This window comes from Doryrhamphus excisus, chromosome 6, assembly GCF_030265055.1.
Source record: "Doryrhamphus excisus isolate RoL2022-K1 chromosome 6, RoL_Dexc_1.0, whole genome shotgun sequence".
In the NCBI taxonomy this organism is placed as follows: Eukaryota; Metazoa; Chordata; class Actinopteri; order Syngnathiformes; family Syngnathidae; genus Doryrhamphus; species Doryrhamphus excisus.
In genome coordinates, this window is record NC_080471.1 from 17,422,538 (window position 1) to 17,446,848 (window position 24,311).

Genomic DNA, 24,311 nt, shown 5'->3' on the forward strand with positions numbered 1-24,311 from the left:
TATAGTGCCTAAGGACTCCGCAAGCGATTCTCAGTTTTCTTCCATGTCACTCACACACCTGAATGACATGGAGAGCTGCAGCTGCGACACCACTGGAAAAGCTGTCTCAAAGGTTGGTCAAATTAGCACTTTCAAGCAGCAAAGAAATACACTATATAATTTTTATTGTAATATACCAGTTATATCACTGATGTTGACACCATGATCAAAAAACAAAAGTTAAAATGGGGCCTATACAGTAATAATATTGAAAACAAAAAGTTATTCACACAAGACATCTTTATGTTGACTCAACAGAATATTCATAGTTTGACTATTAATCTTAACGTAAGGCAAGTCATGTCACTTAAAAGATAATTGTGACAAATGCACCCAAAGGGGAAAAAAATCCGTTATTTGCACTGGATGACCCATGTCTGAGGGTCCATTTATTGCCTCTCTTCTCTCCCCAACAGGATGTTGGATGTGTTTTGGAAGGACCCCGGCCTGCCTACAGTAGTCCATGAGCATGTCTGCTTTAGAGGTTTTTAAGCATCCATTTAAGGTGGGCGCCGGATCTTGCAGGAGAGCCATGAAAAGTAGGAGATATGTCGACTGGGTAACACTTCCGTTAGCTTTCTTCACCGGATGATAGCCCGTCTATCTCATCATCATCACCACCGATAGCTGTCCAGAAGGCTTTTGCTACCTGGAAAGCAGATTTTTTCCCCCCACAATGTAGATGCAATCCATAACATATACTTGTCTTTAAACTGGGGTTGCTTACCTTCTCTGCGTGGACCTTTCTCTGCTCATGTGGTAATGATGATGCTTTGTCTGCGAATTGCCAAAAGAAAAACACATCATTAAACACATTAAGCTGGCAGTGTGCACACAATTTCAAAATCTACATATATTGGTTAATTTACCTTTCATTTCTTTTAATTTGGTGAAGAGGCGCTCAAAGTTATCCACATCTGCATCTCCCGCGGTGAGATTTGCAAGCTCCTGAATGTCTAAATTTGTCATTGCATCTGAGAGGACCGATGATAGAATTAGGCATGCTTTATTATTATGGTTGATGGAACATGTTAACTCACCGACAACTGTATTATCTTGAGAGTTGGTTCTCTCTGTATGGTGAACCACTTCATGAACAAGAGTGCCCTCTGCTGGCAGACTGGAAGACTGTTACAGAAGTATCAATACACAGTTGGTAAAAGCAAAAAAAGCAATGTTGTGAATAAAATGCGAATAAGGTGGCACTGACTTGCGGCTCTTGACATTTACGAGGGTTGTTGTGTCGAGCAGCCACCAAACTACTCATGAGACCAAAGCCCTGATTGTGTCCTGTTTGATGCCAGAAAAATGTGTAAAGTTATGCATGATTTAAAGACAAAATAACTAAGAGTAAAAGCATTCTTGCTGACCATCCTTCATCTCCACAGTGGACCACACATTTGCATTGAGAGCCTGGACAATTCTCTTTACTCCTGTGGATTCTGGGAAGTCATCTGACAGAGAAAAGACGACATCAGGTACATTAACAAAAAATGTGTTGGCTGAATGCATTGAGCTTTCTCACCATCTTCGTCAGGCAACTCCTGAGGATTGAGCTCCACCAGCTCAAAGCCGTGCCTCAAACACCACTGCTGTGCTTCATGTCTCGTAATACCTAAAGAATTGACTCAGGTTAAGGAAATTTAAGGATCAGTCAGAGTGCAATGATGAAGGAAACATACCATCTTCACAAACTCTGTCACACACTAAAATGAGCACCTCTGGAGCAATGTCTTCCACTACTGCTATCCATGGACGGAGCTTCTCCAGACCATCTTTCTGCAAAACAGGCATTAAAACATCCTTAATGTATCACTGATGAAACTGATCAGTCTTCCGTCCACCTTATCATTAGGTTCCATACCTTTGTGCTATTAACATAGGCTATGAAAGCCTGCATGGTTTGTGCAATCTCTGAAGACATTTGGAAAGTGCTTGGTACAACACACAGGCTGACATCTGCTGTGTAATACTTGTTGTTGATGGTCCATGGGTACCACACTACTGTTTCATCCCTCTTTCTCGCCTCTGGTAATGTCTGTGTAGCGATGATTTCTGTGACAGAAACACCACATGAAACACCACATCTGGTTGATTAAGTGTGCCCACTTAATTTATATTTCCCAGCCGAGCTCACAAACAGTCACAATTGAATCGTCACTAACGTTTAACGTCACTATTTCCAAGCATCAACATCCAAATGGATCTTCGACAACATCACCATCACCTGTGTTAGCTAATTCTAGCTAGCATTAGCATGCGTGACACATAATGTAAATACCCGAACACTTACGCTGGATCAGTTCCTCCTCTTTAAACCCACTGTCACAGCTAGTGACAACTATACACGGGATAGGCATATCTGCAGCGTCCTCCGAGTCAGACATTTTAATACAAAAAAATATTACAGGTAGACTTCGTTGGCTTCTAGCTTTAAGTGACGTAAAATGCTTAAAGTGCCGTAAAAATGAAGTAAAACGGACCTTTCGACTGTTGCTTCCGGTTCAACGTTCAAGTTATTTCTTATGTGAATTACTTTTTATTATGCACAGCGTCTAATGAAATTAAACTATAGCCATACCGAATACGCTTAGTGTGTATTATTCAAATGCTGTTTTTTCGCGGCCACGCCAAATTTGATGGGTTCGATTCCAAGTAAATACAAGGGCAATAATGCGCCAATACTGACATCTTTTTTTTAACTGTAACTGTTTGAAGATCTATAATTTTGTGTTGTCCAATTATTTGTTGATCATTATTATAACCTGAATAAATGCATGGCAGGATTTTTGCCAAACAACAACTACTATGTCTAGGGTGATTGAAAAGTAACTCCATATTTTAAAATATGTATCATTTATTCATATATTGGAATGTTTTTCTCAATTATTTGTGCATGTTCCAAGATGTATGGGAATTAAATTTATGTATCTCTATGTACATGTACGTTATGTAGTTCCATCCCACAATAACAACCAAGTTGGTGCTCAGAAGTCATTATTGGTTTCGCCTTCTATTAGAACATAATCAGTTAATGTATTTATTAAATCTGGAGAGGATTACATTGATTCGCTTCATCCAGACTGTTAATTTGCTGAATTTATCCATATCACGTCCATCATTAAATTACAAGACCTTGCGAATCCACAAGGATAAATTAGATATCAGTGTTGCTTTCACTGATATTTACTCTTTCAATCAGCAGGATGGACTCACCATGCAGGAGTGAAGAGTGATGGTAGCGCCCTGCATTAATAGATGTTCAAAGGTCTCATTCACAGAGTGATGGTGACATAAAGGTCAGGCTACCCCTGTCACAACAAACACATTCATCTCCGCAAAGGTCGGCATTTCTTTTAGATATAGTTTACACACTTTCTGTAGTACTCCTATATATTTTGATGAATCGGTACCTGAAGTGACAAGGAAGAGGCCGAGACTGTCACTGTGATATTGGACAGATGGAAAGAGTTGGCTGCAAAAAAGCAGCAGATTGCAGCACATCAGCATTCTTCTAAAGAAGCAGGCACTTGATTGCTGTGCTATGGGCTACTGCTTTACAGCTGTCTCAGGACAGACGCGCGTACCTGCTCTAGCATGCCAATAAGACAGCCGTAGCTTCCCCAACTGCTAATCACTGGCTATCTGCCGACTTCCTGCGAGTCACGCCAGCTTTACTCTGTGTTGCACCTGTGCCAAAGAATGTGCTGCTGGATTTGAGCAACTTTACAAAAAGGTGCCCCATCCTCACAGCCCTGCTGGAAACAGATGTGTGCCTTTGAGCGCAGCATCTCTCAGCACCTGGCCTCTACTTGTGGTCTGTCAGAGAGCTCAGTGGTCTGCAGAGAACGGGGAAGCGTGGGTGGGGATGTGGACATTAGGTGGCAAATCAGGGAGGCCTGCAGAAACTTGTGTTTTATGAGTGATGACATATTCAAATCAAGACATGAATAACAATTAGAGATGTTGTTGTATATGAAGATGACAGTGGAACCTCAAAATTCAGTGTCCTTTTGGGAATCAGCTAAATTACGTGTGAAAAATATGTCTTTTATGCCACATAAAAAGTCAGGTTTCCAATCGTTGTCATGCATGACTTTAGCAATTCACACAAGGCTTCAGTGTTGACATATCTAAGGATGAACTCTGAGCATGTGGTTTGCTTTTTTTTTACTTTTTGTGTGAGCTATGCTTGAGGTATGGTTAAAGGAGACCTATTATTCTCATTTTTCAGCCCTTTTTATTGAGTTGTGGAGAGCATCTATTGAAGGTAGAGCATCTACACATAATAACCAGCACAGAAAGCTTTCTAGGTCTTCTAGAATCTGCACCTATTCAGCTGTATTTCTTTGGATTTCGTTCCTCCTGCAAAACGGATCTGTTTTAATGTATTCCACCCACAGCCAACATCCAGGCATGCCCACGACACTGTGGTTGGTCACACTCCCGATTATTTAGAAGGACTTGTGGTTTGTCTCTGTAACTGCGGACCCAACTTTCTCCCCTAATGCTGCTCAATGCAATGTACCAATGAAAACCAGCGCATTTTCGACAGGATGTGAAAACAGGACTTTTGGTCACTCTAGATAAAGGTGTTGGAACAGATCACAAACCATAGAAGATGGCATATGCCACAAATGCATGTGATTGCATCTGTTGCTATAAATACTTTTATTATTCGTTCATTCTTGCATATCACAATGTTTACAAGTTCTTTATTCCTGTACTGGTGTCATTATGATACCGAATTTCAGCACACTGACCATACATCTAATTTTTATAGGAGCTGCAATTTGTTTTGACCAAAATGCATAGAGTCCAAATGAGTAATTCCATTCCATCAGTGTGTGAAATATTCTTTGTCATGTTTTCTCTTTATCAGCAAGGATTCTCTGAGCAGCCATTGGGCATCTCTAAGAACACTGATACTTCATTAATTAGCACTTACAAGTTCATTTATTTTTAACACCCTTGTGTGTGTGTATACATCCAGAAAATGTATGTTCTTTCTCTTTAAACATTCAACGCCTGTTAATTAAGCCTGCTTATCTTCCCCTGGCAGTGGCATCATGTACCTCCTGACTGGATTAATTGTGAGAAGATGTTTCTAAAGTAAACGCTTAAATTAATTAAGGTGTTTTTTATGCTTGGTTTGCTTCCCAGAGAGAGATTGGCTTGATGCGTTTGAGCAGTGCAGCAATGTGATGATTTGTGTGTGATCACCCCCTCTCTCCATCGCCAGCATCTGGCAGCCAACTGGAAACACATCCAGTCTTCCAAGTGCACCATTATCCACATCCCTTCATTAGGTAGCTTTCTACACACACACACAAAAACACACTGTGTTCCACTGCTCTACAGCCAAGGTGGAGGAACAGGTTCAAATGATTCTCTGCAGGAATGCATTCACAGGATGATGACAGTCCCCCATGCCAGCGAACACAACAGTTTAGTCTCAATTGCTCTTTGATTTGCAGATTAACCAAATGAAAAGTCATTACATTAAATATTTGCAATTGGCACAAAGGTGCTTTTTTTCCCCTGCTGTGACCAAAATCAAATAAAGTTGAGAGAAAATGATCTTTGAAGTGCAAACGAGGATGCATCCCTGCTCCAATTTAACCACCACGCTAACATGTATGCTATTATCAGCCATGTGCATTGTAACTCATTTAGCTGGCGTGTAAAATTATTGGGCCTAATTACCAGCAGATGGAATGCTTTATGTGCACTTGGGGTGGCTACGGAGAGTGCTGTGTGAACAAGGATAATTAGAAAGTTGAACCCCATTGTTGTTAATTAGCATGAATCCAATCATTTAATTACCTTGATTCAGTTGAGGATTGTGGCTCAGGCACAAACCCAGACTACATTCTTGGTGCTTTTGGCTCGGTGTGGCCCAGCGGTAGATGGACACAATGCAACAGGTTGCTCTGCTGCACGGCACACGTGGCACCTGCGAGATATTAACAGAAATTAATCATCAGACTACACCTCTGTATGATTAGACTAAACAAGCCCACCCCCAAGGTCTATTAGGGAACTCAACAGGGGGTAGTAGTGCCGAGCTACAGATTGTGAGTAAAGGCAATTAAAGAGGTTATGAAACAGTGCTGTGGAAACATTGTGTGGCCTTATTCTGACAGGGTACCCCTCAAGAGCCATTGTGGTTGAGCTTGAGGCAATTTGACATCCTGCAGAACATCCAAAATAGTCAGACATCGGTATAAAAGGTAATGGGTTGTCATAGCCTGATTGGAACATTTTTTTCATGGACTATGTAGAGGTGAACTGTGTATTTCTACTGGTATCTGGAGGAGGATATCTTAAAACTGATATTATTTACCTTTTTGTTCAATTCATTCACATGTTTGGAATAAATTTGAGTTGTACACATTGACTTCACAAGACTGTAGTTTGTGAATCGTCCTCTAGAGGGCAATAGAGAAAATGATAACCAAATAATCACTATATACAGTATGAGTCATTTCTTTTTTTTTACTACTTTTCAAATTGCAAATATGTTTTGTTTAGGAGTGAACACCAGAGATATATATTTTGAATTAATTATTAAATGTTTAATAGTTTCCATCCCGCTTTCATTGTTTTGATTAACTCAATTTAACTGCTGCATTAGTAGAATTTCTGCATTGTTTTTTTATGGCCTCAATCTGATACCGCATTAACATTTTCCATCCAGCCTCTCTATGCATTTATTACACCATTTTGCATTACAGTGACATGGTATTCTTCATTTATTTCTATTGATTTTCCCGCTGTTTTGTTGTTCAAGGGTGCCAGACGTGTTGCTGAGATGAATCACTGCTACCTATGGCTTCCAGCGCATTCTGCCTGTGACAGAAGGGATAATTCCTTGTGGATCAAATAAATACAGATGTGAAGTAATTAGTTGTATTCCCAAGGAGCTCATTGCTAGCACACATTAAAGAGGTGAAGGATAGAACGGGCCTCCCATCGGCAGCTTTTATCAATTCAACCTGCTAGAAAACAGGAGAGGTCAGAAGCCTGCTGGCTGTTACAATAACAGATCTGTTCTTTTGTATACTGTGATAAATCAAGTACAAACACAAAGCTAAGAACTTGTAGCAGTAGTATTCTTGATCTTCTCTCTTGCAGACTGTGTACTGCATATGTCAAGTAAAATACGTTTACTTACCAGAGATTTCTCCTCAGTCAGCCTTTGTAGGTTTCTATTGTGCAGAACAATTTTGTTCGGCTCAAGCAATTACAACTGGGATTATGTCTCACAGCTGGCCTGGGATCGCCTTGGGGTCCTTTCGGTGGAACTGGAAGAGGTGGCCCGGGCCCGGGAAGTCTGGACTTGGAAACACTGCACACAATCATGTGACAAAATAAAGATAATGGACTGTGGGGAATAATTTAATATAATTTAATGGAGCAAATACTACAATTTAAGTTAAAAATGTAGGTCAGTGTTTTTGGTAGTGGTTAGGCCAGTAGAACATTGGTTCCGGACCACCATAATGGTATATTAATTGCGGCAAGGATTCAGCTAATAAGTAGAATATTTTCATAGTTTGAGCTTAGAAAACCTGTTGATAACTTTCTAAATATGTTTTATACATTAGAGTCATGTAGACATGAAATAACATACCTATATTCACCTTTACTGTCCTATTATTCATTGTTTACATCACATTATGCAACTCTTATACTTCAGGGGCAACAGACAGACGCTAGATAGCTTTAGTTTTTCTAAAATTAAGAAGCCAAACATGTACCACTTCCACATGGACAGTGAGGATAACTTTTTTCCATGCGGTAATGTCTCATCAATGTTTTGTGTCATTACTGTTGCCTAGTGACCATAATACTACATATCACTAATTAGTTGATCATGGTCTACCAGGCAAGGGAAAATTGTATATTTCATCTCATCTAATTTTTATTTCAGATTTTGATCACACACTATCTGTGTGTAATCAGAGATTTTGATGGCACAATTTTGCCTAAATTAATGATTTTAGATATCACACTTTCTTCCCATGGCTCCCTCCCAAAGCTGCTCAAATTAAAATGCATTGCTGTTATATTTTTTGCACACACCCACATCAATGAGGAATGAGCCACTTAAAGTTAACCATCTTAGCCACGAGATAAGCAGCAGACAACATTACAGGAACAGCTGGATGTTGAAATGAGCTTTGCGCTCATTGTTGAGATGCGGCAGCTCAAAATAGGCTGGATTCCTTTCCACCGTTAAGCACACCAAAGAATAGGTCACATTAAGGGTGGATTTGAGAAGCTGTTCTAGCGTCTTCCTCCCGTGTGAGAAAAAAAACCCGCACATTGAGGTCGTCACGTAATGGGACAGCCGTTCAAAGTTAGCATGTGCAAACAGGCGCCTGAGGGGAGATTTCATATGGCGCCCCGCCCCCATTCATCGGCAATTCTTGACGTGAATGAAAACAGGAAGATGGCGGTGATTGATCACGCTACCACATCGTGTCTTTGGGAAGTCACATCTTCAATGAAGGTAAAAGTAACCTTAATTGTTCACTTGTCAATTTCATGTTTCATGTGTTTGTGTTTCATTTTCCGTTTTATGCATGCAAAACTATGTCAAATTAGTCAAAGTGTAAAAATATGTTGCTAGCTAAAATGCTAACCAAAGGTATACTTACAAGGAAGGACGTTTCGGGAATTGAACACACACAGTGTATTAACATCACAACAAAATGCGTAACCAAAAGAATGCTGAGGCAAAATTGTGGTGTAAATTTTCAGCGTTAACCGAAAAACATGCTAACCAAAGGGGATGCTAACTGAGGTTCCACTGTATAGCACACAATAACTATACTAAGAAGTATGTACGAAAATGATGACACTTATTGTTATCATGGGAATATTAATTGGGTATTGCTTTACCTTTGGGCTGCACAGCGGACGAATGGTTAGCATGCAGGCCTCACAGCTAGGAGACCCGAATTCAGTTCCACCCTCGGCCATCTCTGTGTGGAATTTGCATGTTCTCCACGTTCATGCGTGTGTTTTCTCCGGGTACTCCGTTTTTTTCCCACATTCCAAAAACATGCTAGGTTAATTGGTGACTCGAAATTGTCCATAGGTATGAATGTGAGTGTGAATGGTTGTTTGTCGATATGTGCCCTGTGATTGGCTGGCGACCAGTCCAGGGTGTACCCCGCCTCTCGCCCAAAGACAGCTGGGATAGGCTCCAGCTGAGCCAGAAAATGAAATTAATGCTTTACATTTGAATTAAAGTGAGCTTTAATAGACACTACTTTTTAATATTATTATATTGAAAGTGAATATTTTTTCCAATATTTTGACACCCCCTGGAGACCAGAGGGCTCTACTGTAGATCTAAAACTGTGCCATTGTTATTATGTTTTTTATGAAAAAAAAAAGTTGCATTTGTTTTTCAAAACACTTTAAATGAATTCCAACCAAATAAAATGTGTTTAATGACTGCTAAACTATTCATTCACTACAGTTGTAATCTGCGCACAAGCCCCTGGCTCTTACTTCTCATATGCTTACAAATAGCCTTTGATTTTCTGTCATGTGTTAATTACCGCATTTTGCCATTTAATGGGGAGCTTTGTGTAAACTATTTAGAGCCTAATGACTGTGCGCTTGCAGCACAAGCCTTTTACTTTTTATTCCTTTAGAAAGAGCAGCATTCATCTCTAACTTCTGTTACTCACTCTGTTCTTTCGCTCCCATTAGCTCATCTCATTCATGGCGTATGTGCGGCGCGGGGCAATAATTGTTGTGGCATCGGTGCTGTTAATTATGGCAGAGAGGGGCTGAGTCTCCGCCAAGGTCCATAATGGCGGCCGAGGCAGCGCAGGAGAGTAAATGGGGTTTGTTTCACCAGCTGGGGTCCCATGAAGAGCGAAGAGTTTTGAAGCCCCCAAGTGGAGGCCCACAGCCTCGGGGCCTTGGGACCATATGGACACAACACTTAAACTGGCCTTTATCCTACGCCTCACTCTTTTAATCAAAGCAAAGCCCACATCCTGTGCTCCTCATTACCCGACTCTCTATATCATGACATTGTTTTCCCATAAAATACATTCATCGCTTTAATGCTTTATAATATCTTCTGTACTTACCACTTAATATTCAAGATAGCAATTTGGAATGTGTCAAAATATTATAAAGGTTCAGGCAAACAAGCATGAATATTTGATCCCTTTTCTATTTTGTCCCCACAGCACAAACTGTGGATGGATGTTTTGCAGTTTCTTTTGAGATACAACTCTCATTAGCTGGGCACTGAAATACACACAATAACACATAGATACTCACACTTCTGAATAGATACATTATTTGGGGCAGATGGTTGTGAGATCCTCATAAAATAACAGGGATTAATCTTTCATGAATAACAAATATTACGGATTAATATAAAAAAAATAAAACCGAAATAATTGCTCACTAAAAAATTATAATTAAATTGCTTATTAAACAAATAAGTTTCAGCGGAAAGTCAAATTTCTTTAGCGGTTACTGTATTTCCTTGTCTTACATGCATATATTTGTTTAATCATTGCTTGCTTAGAGGGACTCAGCATGAGGAAGCTGACTCTTTGTAACACAACATGAGCTTTCACAATAAACCAACAATAACACCCCCTCTGGCTCTGCACAAGAACACCTAGAAGGGTCCAATGAGGAGGGAGGAGGAAGATGCTTTTCATGGGCCCTCCAGCGTGACGTTTGAGTCCTCTGAAAAGCCCCCGGACCTGTTTGAGCTTTAATACATACACGCGCGCACACACAGAGGTTAAAGACATGTAGATCTGCCGCCATACAACGCCTGAAGGGGCCATACACACTCTTCAGCACTCTCACAGCTAGCATATGGATCATTAGGCACAAGAGGGTCAAAATTACACCTAATAGCGTCAACAGATGGAGACCTTCTTTTTTGGCGACAACTCTTGAGCATTACCTTATTTAGGTTAGGTTTGTCTGTGAAAATGGGTCATTTGATAAGCACAACCACAACCGATGTGTTTTGCTCAATATCGTAAAAGTTGTGTCAACTATAGTATAAAGGTCACTTGTAGCGTTAATTCAGATTAAAACATTAATATTTGTGAGTCCTTTTTTTGTATGTGAAAATCAAATACATTATTATTATTATTATTATTGAGACTGTCAGGGATGGGCACTTTTTTGTGTGTGCTTCGCCCTTTTGTAATATAGCAGTAATAGACATAAAAATGTCTTGCATATAATATGATTTGCTGCTCTCCAGCTAGTGCTGCTGCTGTCCAAAAAAAAAACTTGCTGGCTTTTCCTCTCTATGGAAGCACAGCAGTGACACGCACCTTCCAGCTCACGCTCGCCCATATTCCTTCAGGATGAAGCAAGTACTGCGCTGTTTTGTATATACTCTAGTGCAGGGGTCTCAAACTCATTTTACTTGGGGGCCACTGGAGCTCGGGTCTGGGTGAGACTGGGCTGCATCTGGTTTTCCAAAACAAAAAACCAACCAAAAAAGCATTTATTAAAAACAAAAAATGTAAAGAACTTCGCTTTGGTTCCAATTTTCTACAATAAAAGCTCTGATAAAACATTCCACTGTTCTCAAATATCTTACTTTTTATTTTTCTACACAAAATAAGATGAAAAATAAATAAATAAATCAAGAATAAAGAAAATCAATCAATCAGAAATAAATAAATAAATATTATAATAATAATAAAACGTCAAATAATAAAAACTTAAGAAACCACATATAGTTGGTGGGTAGACAAATTATTTTTTTCAGATTAAAATTAACAAAGTATTATTAGAGCCCTGTAGACATGACAAAACATGACTATAGTCACATTTATACTCTTTTTATTTACAACATATTGCGCAACTGCAGGGTCTTGAGACACATGCTAAGTCGCAAACTAGAGAGCTAGCGACTTAAAAGGTAGCCTTCAAGTTATTTCCTTTAAACTTAAAAAAGCCAAAAACTTACCACTTCCACACGGATAGGGAGGATAACTATTAACAGTTATTTAACCTTTAACATGAACATTAATCAAACGTAATAATTTTTTCTGGGTACATGATACCATACAGCATCCAAATCAAACTTGCGCGGGCCGCACTAACATTAAACTTTCATATCAAGGCGGGGGCCTCAAACTAGTGTGGCCCGCGGGCCGCGTGTTTGAGACCACTGCTCGAGTGTATGTAGTAAATGGCAAACAGCGAAGTTAACCATCAACAGAAAATTGGCAGGTGTCATCATCCAACTCAGTCTACACTCAGATGGTAGACCTCAGCTGAGGTCTGTGTTATGTATATATGTGTGTTACATATATTTCCTGTCTAGTAGTGTATATTTATCAGGCAGTGAGAGAAACATTAAAGTGTCTTCTTCCCGTACTGTTGTAGATGTAACTGTCACAGGAGAGTCTTACAGTAAATTAACATTTAGACAACACACTGAACCCCGCCACACTCATGAGACTCGCTGGAGTTCCCCGCCACAGTGGTTTCACGGTGTGATACAGAGACCAAATGGCAATCAAGGAGGAAGGGAAACATCTGTTTTATTTATGGCCAGATTGCTCGGCTCTATGCGGATACCAAGCTTTGCCTGAATCCCATCAGAGGCTACTGTATGCAGTTTAAATCCGGAGAATTTATTGCAAAAACATCTCTTTCCCGCTCACTTGTGTCTTACTGGCCTGCTGTTTGGATGAACTGCATAGGCAAAGTCCCGGGGTGAGCTTGCTCTACCGTAGAAAATGACAACAGTTCCTTTACACTTTTTGCCGCACCATTGTGTGCTTTATGACTTGTACAGGGGGAATCACTGTGCAACATTTGACCTCTCCTCTTACAGTACTTGAATATAATGATGGCTCTTACATGACTGGAATATCAACAGCATAATCTCCAGTCAAGCCAGACAGCTCCCACTCTAAACACAAACAATGCTTGGAATAGATCAATGAGGGAACAAAGAAGATGTTCAGACTGTAATACTTTTTATGACTGGTCGAAAGGTGGTTGTGCCATGTATTTTATTGGTTAAGTCCAAATAAAACCCTTTGCACCATTTAATAAAGTTCGTCAATTGGGTCCCTCGGTTCACACCTCATCCAAATCAATACAAAACAGAAACTATGCTTTGCAATCTCTTGATAACAATACAAACAACAGTGTATGACTTGAGTCACTTTAGACATGAAAGTGACTAGCTCATTGACAATGCAGTGACATTTTTTTCTAAAAGGAATGGCGTTATCTAATTAAATAAACATTGTGACTAACTCCTAAAGGTTTGTTGGCCACTTAGTAATGAGTTGACACGTTGCCTAAGCTAAGCATGCACTGGTGTTACCAAGCTGTTTAAGAGACTATACTAAAACAAAAGTTAGAAATTGACAACGTAATTAAGTGGCAAAACCATTATGGCATCTCCTAGTTACAGAAACAAGAGTGATATCGATCCCAGTCAGGGTCCTGATTGATCCCCAGATAGATGGGCTGCGGTTCGGCATTCATCAGCAGAGAGAGAGAGAGAGTTGTTATTGACGGCAGGTGCTGTCTCTGTGCTTGTGACTTAAAGCCATTAGACTTCGGAGGCCTTCTGATAATAGGCTGTCACTCATGGACAGACACCTCCCACTTTGTCCATCAGGCACTCGCGCTGAAATTGAAGCAGCCACCAAAGGTCTCAAGGATAACATGCAGTTACTAGAGTCATCCAGTTAACACAATGGTATTTGTAGTAATGTCCTTGACACCTGGAGAGTGATGATGAAAAGAAAATAAAGTAGATGGTAAAGAAAGACTTAATGCTCAGCTTTTCCTCGCTGGTAAATTTGAACACCAGACAATACGATGTAATGGGAGGTGCAGCAGAAACATATACTCCTAACTATATATATGAGTATACGCCACACTTTGAACAGCTACCATAACAGCCAGGTTCTTTAGCATGATAGCAGTTCTTCGCCATGGCCCAAGGGTCATTGTTATCTTTACTAGGGTCACAGGGGTATGCTGGAGCCTATCCCAGCTTACTTCGGGTGAGTGGAGGGGTACACCCTGGACTGGTCATCATTCCAACTAGATACACTGCAATTGGCCTCATGGATTACGATCCCACTTCTGACATAATTTGTCATCTGACACGAAGGTTGTATTGGGTTGAACCACCTAAACACTCACTCACCCTAACACCAAAGACCCCAGGTGGTTGGCGTTTCACTCAATCCACAGCTGCAGTGATGGTACGTTCCTAAACTGGACACATCTACTACAGCCCTTATGACCAACTCCTTAGATCCTCCATCCCTCTGTTTGTCCGGAGACGTTACACTCGATCTGAATGCATGACCTGCCTGCATTGTCTTATCCTTATTGGCTGCTTCTCAGAGCCTTCATAGAATGAGTCAGATGGTTAGCGAGTTTAAGGGGTCACCATGATGTTGCAACATGTGGTGTCAAATTGCTCCATTTCGCTATACTAGTGAAGAAGATCAATGTTTAGGCAAGATCAGAGGTCCATTTGAGCAGATAGGGGCCTCCCTTACAGCCCCCCAGGGATCTGGAGACCAAGCAAGGCAAACAGTAGGCTCAGGGCGCAAATGTGTCACATGACCCTCTAATAAACTGTCAGGTGTTATTGTGTTGATACACTGATTCCACCATTTAAGCCATGCCCTTTAACCTCACCCGTGGCTGAGACATTCCGAACCCCCCACCCTCCCTTTTTTTCAGACTATCAGTCATTCCGAAGTGAACTACTCCAGAATGTGCTGTCGTTAGTTAACCACTGACTGGTTACCTGCTGTGGCCAACCGAAAATGCCATGGAAAGCTTATTGCATTTCCAGTACCATGAGTGGTTTTGTTGGACTTGATTTATGACATTGGAAATGTACTGGTTTATGATGGTTTAACCTCTGCTCCCAGCACTTGGCTGCATTGACCGTCTATTGATCCGCGTGCTGTAAAATTAAATGCATTGTTCACATGATCTGACCATTAAGACCCCAAAACACCAAATAAGAAGTGTACAGCCAGTAGCTTATTTTCAGTCAATTGAACGACACTTGATGTTTTGAATGACAAGACTACAAATCAGGCTATTTTTTAATGGTTGCTTTACAATGAAACATTTCTGTTTGTGTAGTTTCCCCTGCATGGCAGATGCCCAGTGAAGGGCATGCTTGCCACTAGAGGGTGGTATCTAATGGAATAGATGTTAACCCATTGAGTGGTTGAAGCAGTGTTGAGACAATGCGGTTTAAAAGAAAAATGATACCCGCTGGTTGCAACATGATGTACACTTGCACAATATTATGAGGTGTTACAAACACCCTTGTGCACATTTTTTATTGAGCTTTTTACAGAGACAGTTATCCAGAATTGGCAGAATTGTTTGATATTGAAAGTACAATCAACTAAAATCAGTGAAGTGCAGAAAGATTGACTCAGTCCATTACGGCATTCTGCCCTATAGCTGTGATATACTGTAAGTGTACAATTTTACTGATCATGAGATTATTTAAAACAATACAGTAACACACAAAACACTCAATTTCAGTGTTTGTCAGAATTTGAATGGGATTCGCTGACAGTATAATTAAAAGCATGCAGGCCATGAACAGTGCACGACACAAAAGAGGCAGCAGCACTAAAGACACATCTCCTCTACCACGGGCGCCGAGCCACAAGGGCAAACCTGTCTGGATTTAAACATCAATTTAGATTCAAACCTGTTGCGAAAAGATGCATACTTTATTTGATGGGAAGAAGTGGGTCGCATATGTTTGCCCTTGCAGTTGTTCCTCACATTGTGGAGCGGCGAGGGCCCCAGCTGCAGCATTGGGTCTTTTTAATGAAAATCCAAGGCAATAGAAAACAGGTACAATTCAGACTTACATTTCCCACGGCTTTGTGGGGCGTGACAATGGGAAGTCGGAGTTAGACATTTACTGAGTGGCATGAACATGCTAGGTAGAGTTTGGATGTTTCTTAAGCATTGGCCTGGTGTACTGTACTGCGTGTGCACACGGGTATCGGGGTATTTTCACTGTGTTTTACTTAAATTAAATGTGTAAGTGCTGCTATTTAAGCCACCTTTATATAGATTATTTTCCTATAGTAACAGGTTCAGTATCATGAACAGGACTCAGTATTACTTAGTCATAAGAAAACGATTAACCTAACCCTAACCTGGCAATAGAAGCAGTGAATGTTAGTTTGGATGTTAAATGATTCATTATGATTTATTTTTGTATTTTATAAATGTAACACTTTTGTATTGCCATTTTATTGCATGCAGTCAAGTGTCTTCGATTATTATGAATGCATTTCAAAGCTAAACTCTTATTGCTATTCAATCACCTTAAATGGAAACAATAGGAAACGTGAATGGGAATCAGTAAGTGCAGCCTCAAGCCAATATATCTGTCATCATTTGAGACACATTATACACTCTCCGAATATTATACAAAGTAGAACATAGGAGAATTATCCATACCTTCATGTACTAGTGAAGATGAAGTGGTTCCGACAAGCGGCCATTTGCATTTACTGGCAGGAGTATTTACTTTGACAAATAGGAACAGCAAAAGGAGGCAGCTGAGTGCCACTTAGTTATTAACAACTCCTTCACTTGTGATTTATTTGCCACGTTTAAAAAGAGGGCATAGCTATTAGGATATTATTGGGGAAATTAGCCCTGTTTAAGTAGGAGGCTACCACCGTACTGACCCCTTAATATACTTCTAATGATGCCATTAAGCATACATACACTACATATGTGAACCTCACATCAAGACGTTAGAAACTAGCTCAGGGAAAAGTGTGTCCACACATGCAGGGAAGGATCTAGTCTGTGAGCGTGTCATTTGACAACTGAATAACCCAAATCTGTCGAGTGGACGTTATTAACCGTGCTTTTCTTCAACATGGGTACTTTTTTGATATGCTGATGGATGAAGAACTTCCTTTGAATGTTCCTTAAAGGTTACATTTGAGAGATTTCATTAAAGACTTCTTATTGCCTGTTGTGATCCCAAAGCAGACAAGGACAGAAAAGTAGTTTTCAAAAATGTAATAACAAAAGGCGCATGTAATAGTTGATGCAAGGGTATGAAAAAGTAGAACAAAAGAGACTGTGGCATGAGGTCACAGAAAGAAGTAGCTAACAAATACAACACAGGGCAAAGCCACAATAACTAAAATAGAGCAAAAGTAGCAAAAAGGTCATATGTATGTAAACGTATGTATAGGATTTTGTTATATTTTGTTTTTTGTATTGAGTGATGAAGCAATGTTTGAGGGACAGCTGTACCTGTAAACACCAGACTAAAGCCAAAGTACAATGGAACAACAAGCTGTACTGTGCACTGGAAAAAATACTTACAGATGCTCCCTGAACTGAGGTCTCGCAAGTTAACGGCTCTTATATCATGCTTTTGTGCAACTTTAGAGGCATATTTTCCTGTACAACCTCAAGGGCAAGCTCTCATGTAGGTCTAGCTATATAGATACAGTACCAGCAACAACATGAGGTAGAAGGGCAAGATTTCACAAGTAAGAGCTGCATCAAAATCTGCCTTTAAAGTGATCATAAGAATGGTATTCATTTAAAATTACATGTTAATTACTGTCATTGTAGTTAGCAGTGCTGTAGAAAGGCACTGCATCACATTACATATATTATTTAGTTAAAATACTATGCCTCTGCTGGTGGCAGATGACAATTTTGATATACAGTTTGACATAAAGTACATTCCTGCATTTACATTCAGGTTTGAACAAAAGCACAACCACAGGCCGAGACGACTTTGGAGAGTAACAAACTAATAACGACCAGAGTAATCACAAAGATAGATCAGTGTTTTGCTCTTTATTTTGGTTAAATACAAGTAAATGCTGTAATTACGCAAAGACCTCAATTGGTGTTAAGGTGCTGACTTCATTATCATTTTGATAGATGGGTCTAAATAATCAACACATTAATAATTCATACCAGTTTCATTATGCATGCTTATGCATGCCTGAACACCTCATCAACCTGGTGCCAAGCCTTTAAACAATAGACGTCTTTTATTAGCATGATGCCTGAGTTTACGCTTGTTAATCTGCAACTTGTATTATTTTATCATACATTCATTTAGTTGGTGGCCTGGCGTCTCAGACCAGCAGTTGAGCCACCACTGTGGTTAATAGCTTTAGTGGTGGCCATCATTAAGGGCCTGCATATTACAAACACAATTAAGTCCCTGTTGGACACTTTTATTGTTGTATGAGGCGCATGTGTTTGACAAGAGAAGCCCCACATCCAATACTTATTGGCTCCTATCTCCCATGCTCATAGGGCAACGCTTTTTGTCTCCCAAAGGTGCTTGAGAATCCATGGAACATGTTTTTACCCTCTTGAGCCTTGCCAGTTTTCAGTAATCAGCCTCTCTAGTGTTACTTATGTCAGACACTTTGGCAGTGATGTACATTGTGCACTGCAGTGGTAAAAGCATCACATTCAGCGCCGCTTTTATCTAAAGCTGAATGCAAACACTCACGGTCGTACAATCAAGCCCATCTTGTATTTGGCACATCTTCTAAACATTAATTGTTGCTCCCAGCAGTTAATTAAGAAAGGCCCGACAATTTACCACATGCGCCCCTACACTCATCATGATCACTAATCATGCACCCTCTCCAAACTCAGCAGTGACCCTGAGGACATATCTGTGGTATTCATATTGTTACATTGTTATAGTTTATCAGTAATGAAGCCAATTTGTAACAATGCCACTAAGGTAAAGTCTTTGCGCTATAAGACAGCAGTAAGTGATGACACATACCCTCACCCCCGTTTAAGACAGGACCTGATGTGTGCTGAAACTTTCATTGAAACACAATCCTCTGATTAACAAGGTGATTGTTTCTTAGCTAGCAACATGGGAGTCATTAGTAAAGCCTTTTTGTTTTCTGTGTTGTTAATAGAACAGTCTCAGAGGATCTCCAGGATGCCCTTATGACCTTTCCCTGTAATCTTTCAACTGTCATTCATCTGATACATCATCCAAACGCAAGGGAAAACACATTTTAAGGCACCATGCTAATGACTTAACGATTTCTCCTCATCTATTTCATGAAAGCCGCATATCCCAGGAAGGAATTGAGTTTTACAAACTATTAAAGAAATAACAGAACATAAACAAGAGTTGATTGTGATTTAAACCCACTTGTGATGTCTGTTGACAGAGCTGATCAGAGACATTTATTCTTTCATTCATTTTCTATGCATATTAATCCTTATTAGGGTCATGGTGGTATGCTGATATGCTGAAACCTATACCAGCTGACTTGGGATGGGAGGCAGGGTACACCCTGGACTGGTCCCCAGCCAATTGCAGGGCAACAAGAACAACAACTGTTCACACTCACATTCATACCTATGGACAATTTAGAGTTGACAACATGCATATTTTTGAAATGTGGGAGGAAGCCGATGTACCCGAAGAAAACCCACAAACACACGAGGAGAACATGCAAACTTCACACAGAGATGTCCAGTGGAGATTCTAAACCAGATCTTTCAAATATCCTGATTGTGTGGCCACTGATCAGAGACACGAACACTATATTTTCTTTTTCAACATAAGAACAATGAAACAGGTAAAAGTGAAAAGTAACCAAATACATTACTGATGTTATTGTAAATTACTTTTTTTTTTCATATTTCTACTTTTGTAGTCATTTGAAAAATTATTACCTGTACTTTTACTTAAGTATGTTTTCTTTTCTTGTTGTACTTTGCTACATGTTATGTTTTATCTGCTACTGAGTAGAAAAAGTAAAAATCAAAATCAAAAAGCACTTGGAAACAGTTGTGAATGATAGGCAGGGCAATCAGTTGAATACAACAGGAAGAGGATGATTTAATTTTTATGTTTTCCACTTTAATTGCATCATTGAAGAACACCAGGTTTGACACTTATATTGGAACTGTGTCTTGGGAAAAGTAAGAGTTTCAATCAAATCAAAATGATGTCATGAATCATATGTCTTTAACACATATTTATTCGTGTTGCTTGTTTGAAATAATTTTGATCGGTGACACCTACAAAATGTTGACTTTTCCATACAGCACAGCACACGTGAGGATTCTATTCCGGAAGTGTTTAATGGTGAAAAGAAGAACTATTTCGGCCATCGTGTTTCCACCCGGATGGTTGTAAAGCGAACACTCGTCCCCCGGCTATGTAGGTCGCTGCTGTCACACGGAAAGCCAGGTCAGCTCTCTTTCCATGTTTTTTGTTACCTTTAATGGTCAAGATAAAATATAATAAAACAAGTATGAACAAGTGTAAGTCACAATGAAGACTCTGCCCTGGTAGTGATAGCGGGGGTTGTAATGTGTGTATCTTTAGCCGAGCTGCTTGCTAGCTACTAGCCAAAAGTTCATATTGCCTGTTGAAGCTATTGAATGCAGTAATTGTTATATTTCCACAATACCGACAGCAACGTTTAATATACTTATACGTCGAAGTTATGAGGGAGCTTTTGAAAAAGCTTCACCGCATATTTGTAAAAATCGCCTTGTTTCCGAGCACTTTCGGCCATTCGGTGCCCCGTCCCGCCGCCTCGGAGGTGCTCACCTGTCACCTACAGCAGCGAAAGCTCCCACCATGGACATCTTATTGTGTCCGCTACTCTGCCGTCCACAATGACCAGTTTGGACTGTCTAACTTCAACTGGAACGTTCAGGGATCCAACTACCACGTACTGCGAACTGGCTGCTTCCCCTTCATAAAGTACCACTGTACCAAAGCATCCCCACAAAACCTGGACTTCGAGGATAGGTTTTTCACCATGCTCAAAGTTATCAACCTAGGTCAGTATGATAAACACATTTGACCAAGAAATGCATTTCTTTTTAATGAAATGCATCAATAAGCGCTTTGTTTCAGGTATACCCTGTTTGGCCTATGGAATCGGTTGCTGGATGGTCGTGGGTGCTGCCGAAACTGTCCATACAAGCATTGGTCCTGTCACAGTCTATTTTGCCTACAAGGAAGAAGAAGGTGCACAGTATTAAGCCAAACCAGATAATGTTATGTGCTTTATTTATATATGCAGTATACATGAACCATGAAGTTGACAAAAAGTTATTTGGAGTCTGTAATGGTCTTTGTTGTAGAATTATTAAATTTCAGGTTGCAGTAGAAGAGTCATTTCTGCTTGTCATTGCACAGAAAAATAGTACTGACTGTGTTGAGCCAACTTGGCAATGAAAAAGGATTTCTCCAAAAAAGACATGGTTAGTCATAGCGCCATGCTGTAATGTATAGGACATTTTAAAATATAGTGTACAATTTCAATTTAAAAGAAACAACGACTGATGTAAGTTGGGACCCCTGCAACCTGGACACAGAAATTTATTCTGTTTTAAAGGTGACCTATTATGTTTTTCCCACTCTTCTTATTAAAGTTGTTACAATGTTATTCTCATGTTAACCAATGCCAAAGTGTCAGATTATGAGGTTTGCACATTTTGAAGTGAGCCCTGAAAGAAGTTTTGGATGACTCTGCACGCTTGGTTTTACAGAGTTTTTTTTCTAACAGCGAGTTTCACTGACATCAATGCGATCAAAACTTCCTTATATGGGCTGGAGATTGTCTGCACTCAGTAATCGGACCTACATATCCAGAAGTCCTCGGGAGTGTTTGGGAGTGTGACCAATCACAACGCAGTGGCCATATCTGGAGGAGGGCTGGGGATGGAGTAAATTAAACCGGCCATTTGGGTTGGAAACAGGACGTTCATGGACACACTGTAGAAAGTGCGGAATCTGGAAGATATAGAAAGCTTTTTTGTGTGGGTTATTGTGTGTTGCTGCTCTATGAGTCCTCAACTCAAAACAAAGCACCAAAAAGTCGCATAGTAGGTTTTAAATTAAGCAGGGCTGATTTTTATTTAATAAAAATATTTATTTGTATTTTATTCTGTACATTTTTCTGTCATTCTGATGTTGTAGACCTATTATCTGTTTTTGCAAGCTTTTTAGATCATGCAGTACTTCATCAGGCAATTTCATGCTGTAGCACTCTAATTTGTGCTATTAGTAGATTCCTCAAGATGCTATATACAGACAGTACCACTTGGTCCAACGACTGAGATGGCATAGTTCAAAACTCTGGTAGCAAAAGTGGCGCTCTTGCCATGAATGTCCTTTCCGATTAACAGAAAGTGACGGTACACCCTGAACTGGTCAGCAACCATAGTCATAACAATTTGCTTCATTTTGTGTGACCAGTACAAGAATCTAAATAACCCCTGCTCGTTTATTTGAAGGTAAATTAGTGATCACTCTCCATGCAGCAGCTAGTCAATAGCGTTAGAGGTAACCGTGACAAGACAGGTCTGATAAAATAGGTTTTAATTACCAATGTGTGGCCCATGGACGGAGACACGTGTATGTCTTCCTTCGGGCCTTCCTCGGCCTTTGATTTCTGGTAATGTGCTTTGCTGACAGCGCTGCTTCCTTTCAAGAGGCAGAGTGACAAACTACCATATTGATTTCCTCACCCCTCCGCATCTCCTGCTAATAGCATTTATCAGTGACCTCAATTTTCTGGCTTTGGCCTCTTCATTTTTAGCTACAATGAAGGAGAATGAATAATTTCTTGTCGCACATGTTAATCAATGCCCCCTTTTGACCTCTCTCTTTACACCGGAAGGCTATAAAATCAGCATACATGCCTCTTTGGTTGTAATACTTGATTGTCTGAGGTATGGCCACTTAATTGATGCCAATGCTTAATAATTGTTTGATATTATTTTCTTATAATTGATTGAGTCTGGCCACCCTCTAAGTTTGTACAAGTTAGAATCCAACCAGTTTCCTTGAAAAAGCCTAAAAGACCTCAATTCAGCAAGCATTAAAGGGTTAACTGCTTACGTGATTTTGCTCTTTGCTAACAAAGCACCTGCCTAAAAAAAAAAGAGCGTATAGAAGCACAATATACATATTATAATAATATATGGAGTTGATTCAAAACATGCAGCAACAGTGTGACCCAGTGGAGTGTCCAGCATTCCCAATTAGTGCCATGCTTAAAATGACCTAATGTTGAGGAGGGCATAGAGGACCTAACTGTTGCCTCCTACTGACTGACTAACTGCAATTCATACCATATACATTTATGTGACAGTTCATTTGAAAATATAGTATGGTCCTTTTAACATGATGTTGCAGTATTACACAATAGTATTGCGTTTCCCATGCATGATTGCGAATAATTATATTGTTATTTGCCTGCGTAGTTAACAAAGATTATATGATGGTGACAGTAACTATTACATTGGTAATTTTATGCAACGTAGCTTTCATTGTGCACATCAAATGTCAAAACCTCATGCAAAATGAATGTGCAAAATCCCCCTTAAACAGTGCAATGACACCACACTATCTTAATCATTCTAATTGCTTTGAACAAGGAACATTTAGACGCTTAGTGTAATCTGATCTGTGGTGTCAAGCTGCACTGAAATCCCCCCTCCTTTCATTTCCAACCTTTCATCAGGACTCAAAGTGTGCATGGGGAATGCTCAGGCAAGCATGTCTTAATTACTCATTGACCCTTTGACCCTTTAGTCACATTGATACGGCCGTATGGCCAGACAGAATCATGACGGGTTGCAGCTTACAGCAGCTTTGTGAGCTCTTACAGGACCATTTGAGTCCACTGAAATCCAAACTGGCGCATCGGAGTGTGTTGTATTTGTTTACAGGGCTTCTTCACCTTTTGAGTCGTTTTAAACGTAATCGTGAGTGCGACAGCGAGGCTCAGGCCCCATCAGTGCAGCTGGAGGATATCTGCACTGCAAATGAAGTATATTTGTCTACATTTGCTCGAAGATGGATGCCTTTTAATAGCCGTGCTAGTCTAATGTTGTTATGAAGTGGCTGAATTACCCAACACACTTGTCTCAAGTGCTAATGAACAAAGAATTAAAGCCCCAGTGCCAAGTTTAATTGCATGCAGATGCCGGTAATACGTTTTGTCAAGGTGAAATCTTTAAGTACTTGTACTGTTTAGAATTTGGATAAGTAAAGCAAAACAAGTGTTGAAATTGTGTGTTTAACAATTTAATTGCAAAGTCTAATTGACTACATCCTGTTGTCTAAAAAAAATTTAAGTCTTTGCTTCAAGTATTTGCTGCTTCCTTAATGAATTATTTAACAAGGAAAGTTAAACAAATGTACCTCCTCTTGT

The 24,311-nt window shown here is 39.9% G+C and overlaps 2 protein-coding genes and 1 long non-coding RNA gene across 8 annotated transcripts in view; 2 read left to right on the top strand and 1 right to left on the bottom strand.

Moving 5' to 3' along the window:
* Positions 1–147: 147 nt before the first annotated feature.
* Positions 148–9,997, bottom strand: aagab (alpha and gamma adaptin binding protein). 3 transcript variants are annotated; one of them, XM_058075535.1, is made up of 12 exons: positions 9,750–9,997; positions 7,217–7,390; positions 5,866–5,995; positions 1,904–2,094; positions 1,722–1,818; positions 1,565–1,654; positions 1,410–1,493; positions 1,250–1,329; positions 1,080–1,167; positions 909–1,013; positions 767–816; positions 148–688 (listed from the first exon to the last, which is right to left on the bottom strand). In XM_058075535.1, the coding sequence occupies exons 4-12, from the start codon at positions 1,961–1,963 to the stop codon at positions 611–613; spliced, it is 732 nt and encodes a 243-aa protein (XP_057931518.1). In that variant the 5' UTR covers positions 1,964–2,094; positions 5,866–5,995; positions 7,217–7,390; positions 9,750–9,997; the 3' UTR covers positions 148–610. The 3 variants fall into 3 exon arrangements, with proteins under 3 accessions (XP_057931518.1, XP_057931519.1, XP_057931517.1); XM_058075536.1 differs by lacking the exon at positions 9,750–9,997 and adding an exon at positions 8,950–9,105; XM_058075534.1 differs by lacking the exons at positions 5,866–5,995; positions 7,217–7,390; positions 9,750–9,997 and adding an exon at positions 2,333–2,525.
* Positions 6,117–7,425, top strand: LOC131131134 (uncharacterized). Its single transcript, XR_009130152.1, has 3 exons — positions 6,117–6,272; positions 6,833–6,941; positions 7,311–7,425. It is a non-coding gene; the product is annotated as an uncharacterized LOC131131134 (long non-coding RNA).
* c6h15orf61 (chromosome 6 C15orf61 homolog) overlaps positions 8,212–24,311 on the top strand; it is a 49,524-nt gene continuing 33,424 nt past the window's right edge. Inside the window, exons 1-3 of one of the 4 annotated variants that reach the window (XM_058075539.1) lie at positions 8,221–8,557; positions 20,179–20,323; positions 20,799–20,925. In XM_058075539.1, the coding sequence (XP_057931522.1) occupies positions 8,387–8,557; positions 20,179–20,323; positions 20,799–20,893 (411 nt within the window). In that variant the 5' untranslated portion in view covers positions 8,221–8,386 and the 3' untranslated portion in view covers positions 20,894–20,925. Of the gene's footprint in view, positions 8,558–20,178; positions 20,926–21,001; positions 21,992–24,311 lie in introns of those variants that run through there. The other 3 variants (XM_058075538.1, XM_058075537.1, XM_058075540.1) reach the window with 3 other exon arrangements.

Excerpts from the sequence above, each read along its gene's own strand:
- aagab (XM_058075534.1), bottom strand. The coding sequence starts at position 2,426 with ATGTCTGACTCGGAGGACGCTGCAGATATGCCTATCCCGTGTATAGTT. Across the intron at positions 1,168-1,249 it reads GTAAATGTCAAGAGCCGCAA|TCTTCCAGTCTGCCAGCAGA; the intron begins GTCAGTGCCACC and ends CTTCTGTAACAG. Across the intron at positions 689-766 it reads GAAAGGTCCACGCAGAGAAG|GTAGCAAAAGCCTTCTGGAC; the intron begins GTAAGCAACCCC and ends TCTGCTTTCCAG.